The sequence below is a fragment of the Oncorhynchus masou genome, unplaced genomic scaffold (genome assembly GCF_036934945.1).
Source record: "Oncorhynchus masou masou isolate Uvic2021 unplaced genomic scaffold, UVic_Omas_1.1 unplaced_scaffold_685, whole genome shotgun sequence".
Taxonomy (NCBI): Eukaryota; Metazoa; Chordata; class Actinopteri; order Salmoniformes; family Salmonidae; genus Oncorhynchus; species Oncorhynchus masou.
The window spans coordinates 26462-48222 of NW_027013300.1; the positions used below are offsets into that span (position 1 = coordinate 26462).

Sequence of the window (21761 nt, forward strand, 5' to 3'; positions counted from 1 at the left end):
GATAAAAGTGAATTTGTGGAATTTCTTTCCTTCTTAATGCTTTTAGCCAATAGTTTTGTTGTGACAAAGTTGGGGTGGTATAAAGAAGATAGTCTTTTACCAAATAGGGTTAAGTCCATATTATGGCAAGAACAGCTCAAACAAGCAAAGAAAAACGTCAGACCATCATTTCTTTAATACATGAAGGTCAGTCAATCCGGAACATTTCAAGAACTTTGAAAGTTTCTTCAAGTGCAGTCACAAAAACCATCAAGCGCTATGATGAAACTGGCTCTCATGAGGACTGCCACAGGAAAGGAAGACCCAAAGTTACCTCTGCTGCAGTTGAAAAGTTCATTAGAGTTAACTACACCTCAGATTGGAGCCTAAATAAATGCTTCCTAAATAAATGAGTTCAAGTAACAGACACATCCCAACATCAACTGTTCAGAGGAGACTGTGTGAATTAGGCCTTCGTGGTCGAATTTCTGCAAAAAAAACACTACTAAATGACACCAATAATAAGAAGAGACTTGCTTGGGCCAAGAAATACGAGCAATTAATATTAGAATGTGGAAATCTGTCCTTTGGTCTGATGAGTCCAAATTTGAGATTTCTGGTTCCAACCGCAGAGTCTTTGTGAGATGCAGAACAGGTGAACGGATGATCTCTACATGTGTGGTTCCCATCGTGAAGCATGGAGGAGGAGGTGTGATGGTGTGGGGGTGCTTTGTTGGTGACACGGTCAGTGATTTATTTAGAATTCAAGGCACACTTAACCAGCATGGCTACCACAGCATTCTGCAGCGATACACTATCCCATATGGTTTATGCCTAGTGGGACGATAATTTATTTTTATTTTTTAATGTATGTTTTTTAAGGGGTGGATCAGCCTAATTGCGGAAAGATTGTTGCTTCCATCAATGTAATTGTCTGCATCATTTCCAATCCCCCATATATTTTTGGGGTAATTATATATACCACTGCTCAAAAATATAAAGGGAACACTAAAATAACACATCCTAGAACTGAATGAATGAAAAATTCTTATTAAATACTTTTTTCTTTACATAGTTGAATGTGCTGACAACAAAATCACACAAAAATTATCAATGGAAATCAAATTTATCAACCCATGGAGGTCTGGATTTGGAGTCACACTCAAAATCAAAGTGGAAAACCACACTACAGGCTGATCCAACTTTGATGTAATGTCCTTAAAACAAGTCAAAATGAGGCTCAGTAGTGTGTGTGGCCTCCACATGCCAGTATGACCTCCCTACAACATCTGGGCATGCTCCTGATGAGGTGGCGGATGGTCTCCTGAGGGATCTCCTCTCAGACCTGGACTAAAGCATTCGCCAACTCCTGGACAGTCAGTGGTGCAACGTGGCGTTGGTGGATGGAGCGAGACATGATGTCCCAGATGTGCTCAATTGGATTCAGGTCTGGGGAACGGGCGGGCCAGTCCAAAGCATCAATGCCTTCCTCTTGCAGGAACTGCTGACACACTCCAGCCACATGAGGTCTAGCATTGTCTTGCAGTAGGAGGAACCCTGGGCCAACCACACCAGCATATGGTCTCACAAGGGGTCTGAGGATCTCATCTCGGTACCTAATGGCAGTCAGGGGGCTGTGCGGGCCCCCAAAGAAATGCCACCCCACACCATGACTGACCCACTGCCAAACAGGTCATGCTGGAGGATGTTGCAGTTAGCAGAACGTTCTCCACGGCGTCTCCAGACTGTCACGTCCGTCACATGTGCTCAGTGTGAACCAACTTTCATCTGTGAAGAGCACAGGGCGCCAGTGGCGAATTTGCCAATCTTGGTGTTCTCTGGCAAATGCCAAACATCCTGCACGGTGTGGGGCTGTAAGCACAACCCCCACCTGTGGACGTCGGACCCTCATACCACCCTCATGGAGTCTATTTCTGACCGTTTGAGCAGACACATGCACATTTGTGGCCTGCTGGAGGTCATTTTGCAGGGCTCTGGCAGTGCTCCTCCTTGCACAAATGCGGAGGTAGCGGTCCTGCTGCTGGGTTGTTGCCCTCCTACGGCCTCCTCCACGTCTCCTGATGTATTGGCCTGTCTCCTGGTAGTGCCTCCTTGCTCTGGACACTACGCTGACAGACACAGCAAACCTTCTTTCCACATCTCGCATTGATGTGCCATCCTGGATGAGCTGCACTACCTGAGCCACTTGTGTGGGTTGTAGACTCCATCTCATGCTACCACTAGAGTGAAAGCACCGCCAGCATTCAAAAGTGACCAAAACATCAGTCAGAAAGCATAGAAACTGAGAAGTGGTCTGTGGTCCCCACCTGCAGAACCACTCCTTTGTTGGGGGTGTCTTGCTAAATGCCTATAATTTCCACCTGTTGTCTATTCCATTTGCACAACAGCATGTGAAATGTATTTTCCATCAGTGTTGCTTCCTCAGTGGACAGTTTGGTTTCACAGAAGTGTGATTGATTTGGAGTTACATTGTGTTGTTTAAGTGTTCCCTTTATTTTTTTGAGCAGTGTATATCTGTATACATACACGCATGCATACATATACACATATGTACCTACACATGCCTATATAGATAAACACTTAGGCTTCTATCTTTAGTTTATACATCTTATACACCTTTTACAGACACAATCTATCTTACCATTGTTATATTTTGTTTGTTTTTAGACCTTCCTCTATTTCTGATGTCCATCCAGTTTGATTTCTATTTGTAACTGTGCTATTTCACAAAATGTCTGAACCTAAACACATTTTGTTTTAGTCTGTATGTCAATTAAGGCTACTCTCAGAACGGTGTTCTCCTTTTTAAGTTCATTCACTTTGGTTTCAATCTTATTGACTGTCCCTTTTAACTTGTGTGTCTCCTTCTCCAATGCCGCAGCTTTTTCATCACTCATCTCGAGGCTTGCCTTCAACTATTTTATATCCTTAATGACTAATTCAAGTATACCCAGTTTGTCATTTATTGATTTGAACGGATCGGTTTCGACCTTTACCATTCCCGGTGGTGAAAATATTAAATCGTCTGTGTCTGTAGAAGAGTCACCTTTCCGTTTTGGAATCGGTTCCCCTGTCTTACTCTTCGTCATGTTTGTTGTTGCTTGTTTTCCTAATATTTGTCGATAAATGTCTCTAGTCTTAAGATTTGTATAGTATTATTATCCAGATTGAAGGTTATCACCCACCAGATTGAGTAGTGCTAATATTTAGTCTAACTTGTAATATTCAATATGACGTTTTTATCTTGAGGTGCTCTACATAACTACGTTCAGTCCGTCATTACATTATTATTATTCTCAGTCCCGCCTTCCTATCATTTGTTTAGGACAATGATCCAACACACCTCCGGGCTGTAAGGGCTATTTGATCAAGAAGGAGAGTCATGGAGTGCTGCATCAGATGACCTGGCCTCCACAGTCACTTGACCTCAACCCAGTTGAGATGGTTTTGGATGAGTTGGACCACAGAGTGAAGGAAAAGCAGTCAACAAGTGCTCAGCCTATGTGGGAACTCATTCAAGTCGGTTGGAAAAGCATTCCAGGTGAATCTGGTTGAGAGAATACCAAGAGTGTGCAAAGCTGTCATCAATGCAATGGTTGGCTGCTTTGAAGAATATAAATATATTTTGATTTGTTTAACACTTTTTTGGTTACTACATGATTCCATATATGTTATTTCATAGTTTTGATATCTTCACTATTATTCTAAAATGTAGAAAATAGTAAAAATAAAGAAAAACCCTTGAATGAGTAGGTGTGTCCAAACTTTGACTGGTACTGTATATCACGTAATAGCTGTTGTCAATGTTAAGATTTATAGTTCATTATATAGCATTGCATGTAGGCTCTACACAAATATCTCTCTCTCTACCTCTAACTCTCCATTGATGGCTGGATCCATGAATGGTTAAGTGATGATCCCACCTAGTGGTTAAAGTGAGAGATGAACTCACCATGAACAACATAGAGGTGAAACTTTGGTATTACACACTTGTCTATGGGTTTTTTCTCAATTCATCCTTCCTTGGTTTATCCTCACATCCTCTCTACTCCTTCTCAAAACACATTGGATAATTACAATCCTCGGGGAGGGACCTTGGACCTTCTCCTCTAATAGGGTTGAGCAGAAGGAGAGAAGAGGAATCAAGGAAAGACTATTGAGATAGAGCCTTGACAGAGAGAGCCTTAGAGGAAGAAGAACACTTTAATTAGTGATGGACAGAGAAAAACAATGTTATGTTGAGATTTAGATGAGTGTGTAGACATACTGTGCTCCATAATGCTTGTATTCTGCTAAATGTATTCATCATTTTTCTAGATTTATTTTCATTATCAATTATTACCATCAATCACTTTTATAATAAGAAGAACAAATGCACCGATGATTAAATAAAGGAACAGTGTCCTCTGAGGTCAACCAGCTTCCTGATTGAATGTGATTGGATTGTTAAAAAGTGTGACCTGCAGTTGGACACAGACAGAAGGCAGCACAGACCTTAGGACACACACACATTCACAAAGACACACATGTCTGTGAAGTTCCCCTTTAAAACCGCTGACAAAGACGCAGACAGAGATATCCTACACACACTTCTGAATATTTCCTCGCTCTGATGTCACACACAGACGGCATAGACAGGAAAGAAGGTCCCTATATGGCCATCGATGGCCAGTCACGGAGGGCAAGCCATAACGGGACTTCCTTATCAACAATGTTACGAACAGGCCTTGCGAAATATGACTTCCTGCTTGAATCTGATTGGATTCTATCAACTGCAGTCGACCACAGACAGACTTCAGAGAGGTACCAGTGGAGACGCATATCAGAGTAACTACTCAACTACTAGTAATCATACAGTAGATATTACCATTAGGAGACAGTTAGAAAGGTAATCATACAGTAGATATTACCATTCGGAGTCAGTTAGAAAGGTAATCATACAGTAGATATTACCATTAGGAGACAGTTAGAAAGGTAATCATACAGTAGATATTACCATTCGGAGTCAGTTAGAAAGGTAATCATACAGTAGATATTACCATTAGGAGTCAGTTAGAAAGGTAATCATACAGTAAGTTAATACTGTAAGTACAAGTAAGTTAGAATCATAGATATTACAATATCAGGTCAGTCAGACTGAATTAGTTCATTCATTGATTGATTGGGGTAATCATTGATATCCGGTATAGTTAGTTAAGATGGCCGACTACGTCAACAAACAGGTGATTGAATTAAAAGAAGTTAATGAAGAAAACCGGAACAGAGCAACGAGGAGCGTGAAGACTGAGACCCATCTCTCAGGTAAGGACAAATAATTAGCAATTTTTCTCCCTCTCATAGATGGTCAGTCCTTGCATACATAGTTCTGTCTATGCATTTTAGAGTGGTTACATTTCTCCAGTCACAGTGTATTTTGGGTCCTGATAGGGTTAGAAAGTTAAACTAAGCTCATCAGGCATTAATAAGTTACATTCATGAAGAATGAATGGATAAATATTATACATTTCAAAGTCCCAAAAAATTTAGGCAGCAATAAAAGATAGCCCTTTTAAATCATTATTCAGCTATATTGTGCAATTTTGGCAATTTCTTCATTCAATAGCTTCCTGTTTTTCTGATGTGAGGTGACCGCAAGTTTGAGTAAAGTGTTGCTGCCAACCCTAAATCAGAGGAAAACAAATGACGCAATGGAAATGTTTGGTTCTCAGAATTCTGATCATAATCATTATTTCTTTGTGTGTGTGTGTGTGTGTGTGTGTGTGTGTGTGTGTGTGTGTGTGTGTGTGTGTGTGTGTGTGTGTGTGTGTGTGTGTGTGTGTGTGTGTGTGTGTGTGTGCGTGCGTGCGTGCGTGCGTGCGTGCTTGTGTGAGTGCGTGTGTGTGTGTTTCTCTGCAGATGGAAGACTAAGACTCTACAGGCTGGCTGCTGTGTGTTTTGGAGTGCTGTGTCTTCTACAAGTCACCCTCAACATCTCCCTGAGGCTGGCTTTCTGTGAGTGAGGTTGTGTCTCAAATGACACCCTAGTAGCTCTGTTCTTTTGATAGTGCACTATGTAGGGAATAGAGTGCCATTTTGGGACCTTTTTCCAGTTGGGTCTCTTTTCCATTTTATTAACGGACTACATTTGAACAGGGTCGATGGGGCAGATACGTATTTTATCATCACACTAGTTCTGTACTTAAAATCAACGATCACAATTCTTCACAATTCTAATGATGCAGTACAACGAAATGTGTGCTCTATTTACAGTAGTCTGTTCCTAGACTCCGCATGAGTTTCAAGTTTGAGAAAGTTTACAATTTATCATTCCATTTCTACCGATCCGCGTGTCAGTTATGATTTTCATAAACACGTTTTAGTGGAACATTTTCATTTAGTCTCATTTTTGTTTTTCAAAATAATTGTGACATGGTTAATAATACAAACCGGAATTACATCATTCATTAGACGTTCTTATCCAGAACGACTTACAGGAGCAACTAGGAGTAAGTCCCTTAGTCAAGGGCACATTGACAGATTGTTCAGCTAGTATACTGCCCCAATGCTCTAAACCGCTATGCAACCTGCCGCTTCAAACCAGAATTAAAATAATAAACATTTAAATTCATAGAAATTCCATGAATGGGAGAGCACCAGCCTCTGTCATATGGACACATTTATACACTGTGATTCATTGGCGTCTAAAGAAATGAGTGCACGAAGAGACATCCTAAGGCAATGTAGCAGTAGGCCAAGAACTTCCATTGTCAACTAGAACAAATAAAATCAGAAAATATCCTGAAAATATCCTGATGAAAATATAGATTCTTTCAATCTCATTCATCTCTTTGCTTTTTCTAAGGAGGACTGGTGATTATCGAGGGGGAGAGTTTTGTAAAGATTTTTAAAATACTGTGAGGAACTAACATTCACAATGGATGTAAAGGTGAAGAAAAACTGACTTAGAAGCTCAGCTAATTAGTGGTGTTGAGTGAACACGATCAAAAATCAGAAAAAATCCCCAAATGGTTACTTCCCTACATTTACGCAGCAGGCCAGTGAGACTACTTCTATATGCGTGCTGTGGCTCCGTCAACATTAAGAGGACAGAGAAACCAGATACATGCTGGACAAACTCGGCCATCAGGCTCTCCTCCAACAGCGTCATGTTGGCAGTGAACTCATCAGGGAGGAACAGAAACATACTGACATCACCCTGCATCTGAAAATCAGAGGGAAGGAGAAAGAGGCAAGGAAATGTACAATGGGGAAGAAGAGAGATCAGATCAATTGGAAAATAAGTTTATGAACAATAAAAAGTATTTGAAACATTTTATGCAAATTAATTAACTGTGTCATTACTTGGGGTGGCAGGTAGCCTAGAGGTTAGAGTGTTGGGTCCAATAACCGAAAGGTTGCTCGGTCGAATCCCTGAGCTGACAAGGTAAAGGTCTGTCATTCTGCCCCTGAACAAGGCATTTAACCCACTGTTCCTAGGCTGTCATTGTTTCTCCACTTATCGCGCCGACAGAAACAAACATCTTTCTGGTAAGAAGAGGGGCGGGGTGTATGCCTTATGGCTAACGAGACGTGGTGTGAACACAAAAACATACAGGAACGAAAATGCTTCTGTTCACCTGATTTAGAATTCCTCACAATCAAATGTCGACCGCGTTATCTACCAAGGGAATTCTCTTCGATTATAATCACAGCCGTATATATTCCCCCCAAGCAGACACATCGATGGCTCTGAACAAACTTTATTTGACTCTTTGCAAACTGGAATCCATACATCCTGAGGCTGCATTCATTGTACCTGGGGATTTTAACAAGGCTAATCTGAAAACAAGACTCCCTAAATTGTATCAGCGTATCGATTGCGCAACCAGGGCTGGCAAACCCTTGGATCATTGCTATTCTAACTTCCGCGACGCATATAAGGCCCAGCCCCGCCCTCCTTTTGTAAAAGCTGACCACGACTCCATTTTGGTGCTCCCTGCCTACAGACAGAAGCTAAAACAAGAAGCTCCCACGCTGAGGTCTGTCCAACGCTGGTCCGACCAATCTGATTCCACACTCCAAGACTGCTTCCATCACGTGGACTGGGATATGTTTCGTATTGCGTCAGACAACAACATTGACGAATACGCTGATTTGGTGTGCGAGTTCATCAGAACGTGCGTTGAAGATGTCGTTCCCATAGCAACGATTAAAACATTCCCAAACCAGAAACCATGGATTTATGGCAGCATTCGCGTGAAACTGAAAGCGTGAACCACTGCTTTTAATCAGGGCAAGGTGACCGGAAACATGACCGAATACAAACAGTGCAGCTATTCCCTCCGCAAGGCAATCAAACAAGCTAAGCGTCAGTATAGAGACAAAGTAGAATCGCAATTCAACGGCTCAGACACAAGAGGCATGTGGCAGGGTCTACAGTGAAATCACGGATTACAAAAAGAAAACCAGCCCAGTCACGGACCAGGATGCCTTGCTCCCAGGCAGACTAAATAACTGTTTTGCCCGCTTTGAGAACAATACAGTGTCACTGACACGGCCCACAACCAAAACATGCAGACTCTCCTTCACTGCAGCCGACGTGAGTAAAACATTTAAACGTGTTAACCCTCGCAAGGCTGCAGGCCCAGACGGCATCCCCAGCCGCGCCCTCAGAGCATGCGCAGACCAGCTGGCTGGTGTGTTTATGGACATATTCAATCAATCCTTATCCCAGTCTGCTGTTCCCACATGCTTCAAGAGGGCCACCATTGTTCCTGCTCCCAAGAAAGCTAAGGTAACTGAGCTAAACGACTAGACTAGTCAAGGAACATATCACCTCCACCCTACCTGACACTCTAGACCCACTCCAATTTTGCTTACCGCCCAAATAGGTCCACAGACGATGCAATCTCAACCACACTGCTCACTGCCCTAACCCATCTGGACAAGAGGAATACCTATGTGAGAATGATGTTCATCGACTACTGCTCAGCATTTAACACCATAGTACTGTCGCGATACGAAACCTTCAGCCCCGCCCCTTGGCCGGCAGCGGGGTGCTAGAGGTGGTTAGCGTCCCGTTCCCTGGATTGGACAGGGCACTATAGATACTTCAGGTTATCTCGGTATAACCAGGACCGCTCGCGTAGCCCTGCCTCTCTTTCTATATCGAAGCGTTGTCTGCGTAGAGAGGTCTTTTGCCTTGTCACTCTCAACGGTCTAGCTCTAGCTGGGATGTGTGAACCCCACCTTTATACTCTAGACTCTTTGTTTCACCACTAATTGGTCCTTGAGTTATTATTAAGCACTAGTCCTACCAGTCTCTATATCATTTCCCTGTGGTTGAGTGTTTCCCCTCTGTGATGTATCTAGTTTAAAATGTGAAGACCTTTAGTCAACTTAGTCTCACTACTCTGCCCGTCGGCTATGTATCGCTTGGAAAATAAAACTTAGATAGATCGATAAGACAATTAAATGAATCACTACTGGACACACCTTCCTCCTTGTCTTTTAATGGTAACTCATTCTGTCATCGAACACTGATCTCCGTTTCCAGTGTCCCGGTAGCGGGGAGTGTCAGAGTTGTTATCTCCCGTGCCGTTAACTGTCTTTGAGAGAACCCTTTACTCGAGACAAAATAAGACTACCGTTTATTTTTGAAAGCACTCTGTTTTTTGTCTTTTACAATCAAACACACTCCAAAATACACAATTGTTACTCGGTCACACACACCGTTGAACTACCGCAGTGTCAGTGGCTCGCAACGAGGTCGAGATGCTGAGCTCAATTGAGAGGCTACAGAGAACTCTCTGGATATATTTGCATCAGCACCCACGTACCTGGCGCAAAGCGACAAAACAACTGTTCAATAGTTAAACCCGTTGAACTACTGCAGTGTCAGCGGCTCGCAACGAGGTCGAGATGCTGAGCTCAATCGAGAGGCTACAGAGAACTCTCTGGATATATTTGCATCAGCACCCACGTACCTGGCGCAAAGCGACAAAACAGCTGATCGATAGTTAAACGGTATATCGGAGAGTCACTGCTCAGATCCAACAAGTTAGAATCTTTTAAGTAATTTGAGTCAGGTGTCAATTTACCCGAAGTCAAATGGTTGCCTAAATGAATTCAGAATTCAAGAAGTCAGCGCCAAAGTATTGGCAAATGTCTCTTTATATACCTTTTGATTCTCTGCACCCGATCTGCTGCTCCTCCCATTCCCTCAGAGCAGAGAGGGTGATGACGTATCTTACAACAGGAAATACTTTTCTTACAGTGCATATATGGGCCTCTGTTTATAACTGTGCCCTTACATCTCTGTCTCTACCCTTGGTGGGTGAGACAGAGGAAGAGGACCAGGAGGTAGATCCATTTGGCGTTTTACTACAGTACCCTCCAAGCTCGTCATCAAGCTCGAGACCCTGGGTCTCGACTCCGCCCTGTGCAACTGGGTACTGGACTTCCTATCGGGCCGCCCCCAGGTGGTGAGGGTAGGCAACAACATCTCCACCCCGCTGATCCTCAACACTGGGGCCCCACAAGGGTGCGTTCTGAGCCCTCTCCTGTACTCCCTGTTCACCCACGACTGCGTGGCCACACACACCTCCAACTCAATCATCAAGTTTGCGGACGACACAACAGTGGTAGGCTTGATTACCAACAACGACAAGACGGCCTACAGGGAGGAGGTGAGGGCCCTCGGAGTGTGGCGTCAGGAAAATAACCTCACACTCAACGTCAACAAAACTAAGGAGATGATTGTGGACTTCAGGAAACAGCAGAGGGAACACCCCCCTATCCACATCGATGGAACAGTAGTGGAGAGGGTAGTAAGTTTTAAGTTCCTCAGCATACACATCACAGACAAACTGAAATGGTCCACCCACACAGACAGCATGGTGAAGAAGGCACAGCAGCGCCTCTTAAACCTCAGGAGGCTGAAGAAATTCATCTTGTCACCAAAAACACTCACAAACATTTACAGATGCACAATCAAGAGCATCCTGTCGGGTTGTATCACCGCCTTGTATGGCAACTGCTCTGCCCACAACCGTAAGGCTCTCCAGAGAGTAGTGAGGTCTGCACAACGCATTAGTGGAGGCAAACTACCTGCCCTCCAGGTAACCTACACCACCCGATGTCACAGGAAGGCCAAAAATATCATCAAGGACAACAACCACCCAAGCCACTGCCTGTACAACTTGCTATCATCCAGAAAGTGAGGTCAGTACAGGTGCATCAAAGCTGGGACTGAGAGACTGAAAAAATGCTTCAATATCAAGTCCATCAGACTGTTTAAAGCCATCACTAACATTGAGTGGCTGCTGCCAACATACTGACTCGAATCTCTAGTCTCTTTAATAATAAAACATTGGATGTAATACATGTATGTCACTTTATATAATGTTTACATTACTCATCTCATATGTATATACTCTACTCTATACCATCTACTGCATCTTTCCTATGCTGTTCATCCATTGCTCATCAATATGTTAGATATGTTCGGAACTAGAAGCACAAGAATTTTGCAACATTCGCTTTAACATATGCTAACCAAGTATATACAGTGCCTTGCAAAAGTATTCAGCCCCCTTGAACTTTGCGACCTTTTGCCACATTTCAGGCTTCAAACATAAAGATATAAAACTGTATTTTTTTGTGAAGAATCAACAACAAGTGGGACACAATCATGAAGTGGAACAACATTTATTGGATATTTCAAACTTTTTTAACAAATCAAAAACTGAAAAATCGGGTGTGCAAAATTATTCAGCCCCCTTAAGTTAATACTTTGTAGCGCCACCTTTTGCTGCGATTACAGCTGTAAGTCGCTTGGGGTATGTCTCTATCAGTTTTGCACATCGAGAGACTGAATTTTTTTCCCATTCCTCCTTGCAAAACAGCTCGAGCTCAGTGAGGTTGGATGGGGAGCATTTGTGAACAGCAGTTTTCAGTTCTTTCCACAGATTCTCGATTGGATTCAGGTCTGGACTTTGACTTGGCCATTCTAACACCTGGATATGTTTATTTTTGAACCATTCCATTGTAGATTTTGCTTTATGTTTTGGATCATTGTCTTGTTGGAAGACAAATCTCCGTCCCAGTCTCAGGTCTTTTGAGACTCCATCAGGTTTTCTTCCAGAATGGTCCTGTATTTGGCTCCATCCATCTTCCCATCAATTTTAACCATCTTCCCTGTCCCTGCTGAAGAAAAGCAGGCCCAAACCATGATGCTGCAACCACCATGTTTGACAGTGGGTATGGTGTGTTCAGGGTGATGGGCTGTGTTGCTTTTTTTTGGTGTGTCTCCCAGGTGGCTTGTGGCAAACTTTAAACGACACTTTTTATGGCTTTCTTCTTGCCACTCTTCCATAAAGGCCAGATTTGTGCAATATACGACTGATTGTTGTCCTATGGACAGAGTCTCCCACCTCAGCTGTAGATCTCTGCAGTTCATCCAGAGTGATCATGGGCCTCTTGGCTGCATCTCTGATCATTCTTCTCCTTGTATGAGCTGAAGGTTTAGAGGGACGGCCAGGTCTTGGTAGATTTGCAGTGGTCTGATACTCCTTCCATTTCAATATTATCACTTGCACAGTGCTCCTTGGGATGTTTAAAGCTTGGGAAATCATTTTGTATCCAAATCCGGCTTTAAACTTCTTCACAACAGTATCTCGGACCTGCCTGGTGTGTTCCTTGTTCTTCATGATGCTCTCTGCGCTTTTAACGGACCTCTGAGACTACCACAGTGCAGGTGCATTTATACGGAGACTTGATTACACACAGGTGGATTGTATTTATCATAATTAGTCATTTAGGTCAACATTGGATCATTCAGAGATCCTCACTGAACTTCTGGAGAGAGTTTGCTCCACTGAAAGTAAAGGGGCTGAATAATTTTGCACGCCCAATTTTTCAGTTTTTGAAATTGTTAAAAAAGTTTGAAATATCCAATAAATGTCGTTCCACTTCATGATTGTGTCCCACTTGTTGTTCATTCTTCAAAAAAATACAGTTTTATATCTTTATGTTTGAAGCCTGAAATGTGGCAAAAGGTTGCAAAGTTCAAGGGGGCCAAATACTTTCGCAAGGCACTGTATGACAAATAAAATTTGATTTGATTATGGCTATGCACATTTCCACAATTTCTATTCTTAAAACGTGCTTTTAGATCTAAACCCTAAATCTAAGTGTGATGCATTGGTCTACCAAACCTTCCGAGCAATTGGGCGGAAGTGTCTGGGAACGAGATTAGGTGTAATCGAAAATAACTTAACTTTAGAGCTTCATCCTTCAGCACAGCTTGTTACCATTTATACGTTTATATCATATTCAACATTGTGGGTCATGTCACATTTGACATGTGTGATTATGTTTTTAGTTAATTTTATTTCACCTTTATTTAACCAGGTAAGCTAGTTGAGAACAAGTTCTCATTTGCAACTGCGACTTGGCCAAGATAAAGCAAAGCAGTGCGACAGAAACAACAACACAGAGTTACATGGAATAAACAAGCGTGCAGTCCATAACACAATAGAAAAAAAATAAAGTCTATATACAGTGTGTGCAAATGGCATCAGGAGACTGCCAGAGGTCCGGACAACAGGCCCTCCGATTTGACACACTGAACTGCGAAGTAGTATGTGAACCAGGCGATGCAGTCATGTGAGAAACCAAGGCTATTGAGTCTGCCAATAAGAATACGGTGATTGACAGAGTCAAAAGCCTTGGCCAGGTCGATGAGGACATCTGCACAGTACTGTCTTTTATCGATGGCGGTTATGATATTGTTTAGTACCTGAGGTGTGGCTGAGGTGCACCCGTGACCAACTCGGAAACCGGATAGCACAGAGGAGAAGGTACGGTGGGATTCGAAATGGTCAGTGATCTGTTTATTATCTTGGCTTTCAAAGACTTTAGAAAGGCAGGGCAGGATGGATATAGGTCTGTAACAGGTTGGGTCTAGAGTGTCATCCCCTTTGAAGAGGGGGATGACCGTGGCAGCTTTCCAATCTTTAGGGATCTCAGACGAAATGAAAGAGAGACTGGTAATAGGGGTTGTAACAATGGCGGTGGATAATTTTAGAAAAAGATGGTCTAGATTGTTTAGCCCAGCTGATTTGTACGGGTCCAGGTTTTGCAGCTCTTTCAGAACATCTGCGATCTGGATTTGGGTGAAGGAGAAGCTGGAGAGGCTTGGGCGAGTAGCTGCGAGGGGTGCGGAGCTGTTGGCCGGGGTTGGGGTAGCCAGGAGGAAAGCATGGCCAGCCGTAGAGAAATGCTAATTGAAATGTTCGATTATCATGGATTTATCGGTGGTGACCATGTCGCCTAGCCTCAGTGCAGTGGGCAGCTGGGAGGAGGTGCTCTTGTTCTCCATGGACTTCACAGTTATGACACGTTTATGAACCCTTTATAAAGCATGACATACACTTATAGATGCTTAAAAACACATTCATGTAGAGCTTATGAATGCATTATGAAGGCTTTATGAACCCTTTGATAAGACCATTGACGGTGAAATCACAATCAGTGAAAACATTATTGATCTAGCTAACTATCAGATTTAGATCAATCATCAACATTAATGATCAGCTGATAGTCTGTCCTCTTTCCCCGATGTCTGTCATGTCTTTTGACAGGCACTGTAACCAGTAGTGTAGTGATATTTGTCATCATTTCTCAATCAATGTTTGTACTGACAGATGACACCTTTTGAATACCTTTATAGAATATACATCAAATGCATCCTCAGATTACAACGTCTGACTATATCCACATCGTCTCGGAGAAAATGTTCTATGTCCTTCACCAAGTCAGGAACAGCTTATTTCAAAATAGACTAAACATCCATGTCAATCTTGAATGATAATTCATCACGTTTTACTGGTGAAATGTCCACACTGCATGCCAATCATCTCAGTCATTATCATGGAATATGCATTTAGGTATTATTGAATTACTGTTACGTGAGTGAATTAACCAGGAGCTATATGTATCAATCCTTTCCAGATAACAGAGGCAATGAGACTGCGGAGAGAGACCCGCTACAGACCAGTTACAACACACTGACTGAAGAGAGAGACCAGCTTCAGAAGGAAAGAGATGATCTCATGAGAAAGTTCTCTAATCTGAGTGAGTTATTTAACCTGATAAATGATCATAACATCACATATCTAATATGCAGTTTCAATAATAGGTGCAGAATAACAAAATGGAAATTCATGTTTTGTCATGTAGAACAAACCTGTCCTGATGGCTGGCAGAAGTTCAACTCCAGTTGGTACTTCCTGTCTACTGAGACTAAAACCTGGAATGAGAGCAGAGAGGACTGTCTGGAGAGAGGAGCCGACCTGGTGATCGTAAACAGTGATATGGAACAGGTGTGTGTCTGTGTGTGAGAGAATGGGAGAGAGAGAGAATCAAGCATCTCTTTGTCAGTAATGTGTCTTCCAGTATTTAACACATGTAGTCTATAGTAGTTGACAATATCAGTATCTTTCTCACCAACAGCAGATTCTCTTAGACCTCAATAAGGGAGCCTGGATTGGTCTGACTGACTCTGTTACTGAGGGGACCTGGAGATGGGTGGACGGCACCCCACTGAACATAAGGTGTGATAGAGACTTTTTAACAAATGACATATTGCTTCAAATCATTATCATGAAAAGTTTGTTTTCACTCATAGATGTCATTCCACAAACACTAATATATATATCTATGAAACGAAGTACTATTAAATATGAAAATGCAATACAACTAAAGTTATCTTGGACCCCTTTTTAATTTGTATGTTTTATGTCATTTGCACTGGTTCTATGGACACTCACTAGACTCTACCCACACACTCCCTAGACTCTACCCACACACTCACTAGACTCTACCCACACACTCACGAGACTCTACCCACACACTCACGACACTCTACCCACACACTCACGACACTCTACCCAAAAACTCACTAGACTCTACCCACACACTCACTAGACTCTACCCACACACTCACTAGACTCTACCCACACACTCACTAAACTCTACCCCCACACACTCACTAGACTCTACCCACACACTCACTAGACTCTACCCCCACACACTCACTAGACTCTACCCCCACACACTCACTAGACTCTACCCAAAAACTCACTAGACTCTACCCAAAAACTCACTAGACTCTACCCACACACTCACTAGACACTACCCACACACTCACGAGACTCTACCCACACACTCACGAGACTCTACCCACACACTCAGTAGACTCTACCCACACACTCACTAGACTCTACCCCCACACACTCACTAGACTCTACCCACACACTCACTAGACTCTACCCACACACTCACTAAACTCTACCCCCACACACTCACTAGACTCTACCCACACACTCACTAGACTCTACCCCCACACACTCACTAGACTCTACCCCCACACACTCACTAGACTCTACCCAAAAACTCACTAGACTCTACCCAAAAACTCACTAGACTCTACCCACACACTCACTAGACACTACCCACACACTCACGAGACTCTACCCACACACTCACGAGACTCTACCCACACACTCAGTAGACTCTACCCACACACTCACTAGACTCTACCCCACACACTCACTAGACTCTACCCTCACACCCACTAGACTCTACCCACACACTCACTTGACTCTACCCACACACTCATTAGACTCTACCCACACACTCACTAGACTCTACCCACACACTCACTAGACTCTACCCACACACTCACTAGACTCCACCCTCGCACTCACTAGACTCTACCCACACACTCAGTAGACTCTACCCACACACTCACTAGACTCTACCCCCACACACTCACTAGACTCTACCCTCACACCCACTAGACTCTACCCACACACTCACTTGACTCTACCCACACACTCATTAGACTCTACCCACACACTCACTAGACTCTACCCACACACTCACTAGACTCTACCCACACACTCACTAGACTCCACCCTCGCACTCACTAGACTCTACCCACACACTCACTAGACTCTACCCCCACACACTCACTAGAATCTACCCCCACACACTCACTAGACTCTACCCACACACTCACTAGACTCTACCCCCACACACTCACTAGACTCTCCCCCCACACACTCACTAGACTCTGCCCACACACTCACTAGACTCTACCCACACACTCACTAGACTCTACCCACACACTCACTAGACTATCCACACACTCACTAGACTCTACCCACACATTCACTAGACTATACCCACACACTCACACATATTACACTGATACTCCAACACACACACACAAAACACACACACGCATATTGTCGCCAACACAACACAACAATACAAGTATGTGTGGTCTTGTACAGCTAACCCTGTGGGGACACACAATTCAGTCCCATTCAAAATCCTATTTTCCCTAATCCCTACTCTTACCCTAAACAAAACCCTAACCCCAGCTTGTAACCCTTACTTTAATTCTAACCCCAACACTAATTCTATCCTTAACCCTAGACCCCTTAGAAATACACACACACACACACACACACACACACACACACACACAGCTGCTATTCTGTTAATTATCTATCCTGATTGCCTACTCACTTTTATCCCTACCTACATCAGAAAGTATTCACTCCCCTTGACTTTTTCCAAATTTTATTGTGTTACAGCTTGAATTTAAAACGTTTTAAATACCGACATTGAATATCACTTTGAGCATGTTTAAGTTAATAATTACACTTTGAATTGTGTACCAATACACCCAGTCACTACAAAAATACAAGCATCTTTCCTAACTAAGTTACTGGGGGGGAAGGAAACCGCTCAGAGATATAACACGAGGCCAATGGTGACTTTAAAACAGAGTTGAATGGCTGTGACAGGAGAAAACTGAGGAATTCTGTTTGCAACAAGGCACTAGAGCAAAGAAATGCTCAAACGGTTTGGACGCAACAGACAGAAGTTGGGAGATCAGGTTTAACTACTTCAGATGAGTCCCATGACAGTTGTGAGGGTTGTAGAGTAAAATAGAGAAAACCATCGTGTTTGTGAGAGTCTCGCCTTTCCAGAGATTGGTTTGTACAGATGTTTTTTATTGAGACAGCTGAATTTCAGGATGTCTCATGGTCTGGCAAACAACACTGTAGCTCGGCCACCTTCCCATGCAAAAAAACCCCGGATATCTCTAGCTTAAATTGACTGTTTTGGAGATGTTTTTATTACATTACTTAGATTGACGCACAGGTGTGTCAATGGACTCTTAATGATTTAAGGATGGAATGGAGATAAGCACAGGCAAAATCCTAGAAGAAAACCTGTTTTCCACCAGACATTGGCAAATGAAATCACCTTTCAGCAACAACCTAAAACACAAGGCCAAACCGACACTGGAGTTCCGAACCAAGTGTAACGGTTCTCCTCTTCATCTGAGGAAGAGTCATCAAGATCGGACCAATGCGCAGCGTGATATGTGTCCATGTTAATATTTAATAAATCAACTGAACACTGAATAACAAAACAACAAAGAGAGTGAACGAAACAGTCCTGTAAGGTGCAACAACACAAAACAGAAAACAACTACTCACAACTCAAATGGGAAAAACAGGCTGCCTAAGTATGGTTCTCAATCTGAGTTAACGATTAACAGCTGCCTCTGATTGAGAACCATACCAGGCCAAACACATAGAAAAACAAAACTAGAACACATAGAATGCCCACCCCAACGCACGCCCTGGCTAACCTAAACAAGAAACATAACAAAGGAACTAAGGTAAGGACATGACACCAAGAAGGCAGTGAATGTTTCGAGTTTTGAAAGTTTTGATTTAAATCTGCTTGAAAATGTATGGCAAGACCTAAAAATGGTTGTCATTTTTTCTAAGAATAATGGATACATGTTGCACAATCCAGGTGTGGAAAGCTCTTTAAAAAAATTACCCAAAAAGACAAAGGGTGATTCTAACATTTACTGGTTGAATACTTACGCAAATGTTCGAAGAAATGTTAGTATTTTCTGTAAATTATTGCCAAAAAATACTATTTAAGTCAATATTGATCCCACTTTGTAACATAACTCTATTTGAAATAGTCAATTTGTGTGAATATTTTCCATATTAACTCAATTACCTCAACTACATACCTCGTACCCCTGCACATTGACTCTGCATTGGTACTCGTATATAGACTCGTTACTTTTTATTTGTTGTGTTACTATTTTTTTTAATTGTTTGCACATTTTTGATTAATTTCTTAATTACTTAATTACTTTAACTCTGCATTGTTGGAAAAGGACCCGTAACTAAGCATGTGTTATTATTATCTTCTCTGTCTTTTTTACCCTGTAGTTACTGGCACTCACAGCAACCTGATAATGGCCGTGACGACCCAAAAAATGGGGAGGAGGACTGTGTTGAGCTGAACACAGAAACCTGGCGTCCTGCAAAGGCATGGAATGACCAGTCATGTTTAGACAATCGTCACTGGATTTGTGAGAAAGTGGTTTAACAACACCATGACAACAGAGGAGGCTGGTGGGAGGACGCGTGGTGGGAGGACATACTCGACACACCTTACAGTGCACACAACTTCATTCTCTCTCTCTATAAGACACACACACACCAACACACTGCTGGTACTCTACTGAGTGGCAAACAACCTGATAATGGTTGTGAACCAGGATATACTGTAACAAGGACTGTGCTGATGTTAATATTGGGTATTCTGAGCCTGTATATAAATATTCTGACATATCATTTACCTCTCAACATAACTGGATTTGTGAAGAGTTATACAGTAGCTCATTATATAGTAGTGCTACAGTGCTAATGCATCTCTCTAGTTAAACAGTGTGTAGACATATTGTCATCTGTAAAATGCTTGTATTCATTGTTTTAAATAGAAACATGTTATGTGATTTGCCATAGACTTGTGCTTTTTTCATAATCAATTATTAGTATAAATCTCTTTAGTAAAAGATGAGGCTCAGAAAGGAAAGGCTCAGTAAGAAAGGAACCTAGCAATTTACCAGCTTCCTGATTGAATGTGATTGGATTGTTAAAACATGTGACTTGCAGTTGGACACAGACGGTCGGCAGAACAGTACTGAGAGGATATCTGCTGCACGCAGGCAAACACACACACAGACACACACACAAACAGACACACAGACACACACACAGACAAACACACAGACACACACACACAAACACACGTGTGAAGTTCCCCTTTTCTGATAAAGATGCAGACAGAAGACCCACACACACCTCTGAATAACTCTTCACACTGACGTCACACACAGACAGCATAGATACAATTACAGGGCCTCTATATGTCCATCGGTGGCATAGAGAAAGATAGAGTCACAATGTAAACTCCATTTGAAGGCTGGAGCCACAAACAGAACAGTCAAAGTGATAGGATGAAAGGCTGCACTCATCACTACTTGTTGTCATGCAGCTTTCATGTTATATCACTCTGTTTAGAATATCCTGTCATGTTTAACTTCCTGAGTGAAGGTGATTGGATACTTCTATATATCAATGTTAGTGGACAACAGGCAAAGATCCGAGAGGAACCTGGTGGAGATGCACATCAGAGCAACTACTCAACTACTTGTCACTGAAGTTAGAATCATACAGTAGATATTACCATTAGGAGTCAGATAGAAAGGTAATCATACAGTAGATATTACCATTAGGAGACAGTTAGAAAGGTAATCATACAGTAGATACTACCATTAGGAGTCAGTTAGAAAGGTAATCATACAGTAGATATTACCATTAGGAGTCAGTTAGAAAGGTAATCATACAGTAGATATTACCATTAGGAGTCAGTTAGAAAGGTAATCATACAGTAGATATTACTATTAGGAGTCAGTTAGAAAGGTAATCATACAGTAGATATTACCATTAGGAGTCAGTTAGAAAGGTAATCATACAGTAGATATTACTATTAGGAGTCAGTTAGAAAGGTAATCATACAGTAGATATTACCATTAGGAGACAGTTAGAAAGGTAATCATACAGTAGATATTACCATTAGGAGACAGTTAGAAAGGTAATGATACAGTAGATATTACCATTAGGAGACAGTTAGAAAGGTAATCATACAGTAGATATTACCATTAGGAGACAGTTAGAAAGGTAATCATACAGTAGATATTACCATTAGGAGACAGTTAGAAAGGTAATCATACAGTAGATATTACCATTAGGAGACAGTTAGAAAGGTAATCATACAGTATATATTACCATTAGGAGTCAGTTAGAAAGGTAATCATACAGTAGATATTACCATTAGGAGACAGTTAGAAAGGTACAGTAGATATTACCATTAGGAGACAGTTAGAAAGGTAATCATACAGTAGATATTACCATTAGGAGTCAGTTAGAAAGGTAATCATACAGTAGATATTACCATTAGGAGACAGTTAGAAAGGTAATCATACAGTAGATATTACCATTAGGAGACAGTTAGAAAGGTAATCATACAGTATATATTACCATTAGGAGTCAGTTAGAAAGGTAATCATACAGTAGATATTACCATTAGGAGACAGTTAGAAAGGTACAGTAGATATTACCATTAGGAGACAGTTAGAAAGGTAATCATACAGTAGATATTACCATTAGGAGTCAGTTAGAAAGGTAATCATACAGTAGATATTACCACTAGGAGACAGTTAGAAAGGTAATCATACAGTAGATATTACCATTAGGAGTCAGTTAGAAAGGTAATCATACAGTAGATATTACCATTAGGAGACAGTTAGAAAGGTAATCATA

At 42.0% G+C, this 21761-nt stretch overlaps 1 protein-coding gene across 1 annotated transcript; it reads left to right on the forward strand.

Moving 5' to 3' along the window:
- The first annotated feature begins 4808 nt into the window (after positions 1–4808).
- LOC135536914 (CD209 antigen-like protein E) lies at positions 4809–19900 on the forward strand. The gene is made up of 7 exons (XM_064963131.1): positions 4809–4827; positions 5194–5301; positions 5896–5991; positions 14995–15117; positions 15223–15365; positions 15496–15596; positions 19323–19900. The coding sequence occupies exons 2-7, from the start codon at positions 5199–5201 to the stop codon at positions 19480–19482; spliced, it is 726 nt and encodes a 241-aa protein (XP_064819203.1). The 5' UTR covers positions 4809–4827; positions 5194–5198; the 3' UTR covers positions 19483–19900.
- Positions 19901–21761: the final 1861 nt, after the last annotated feature.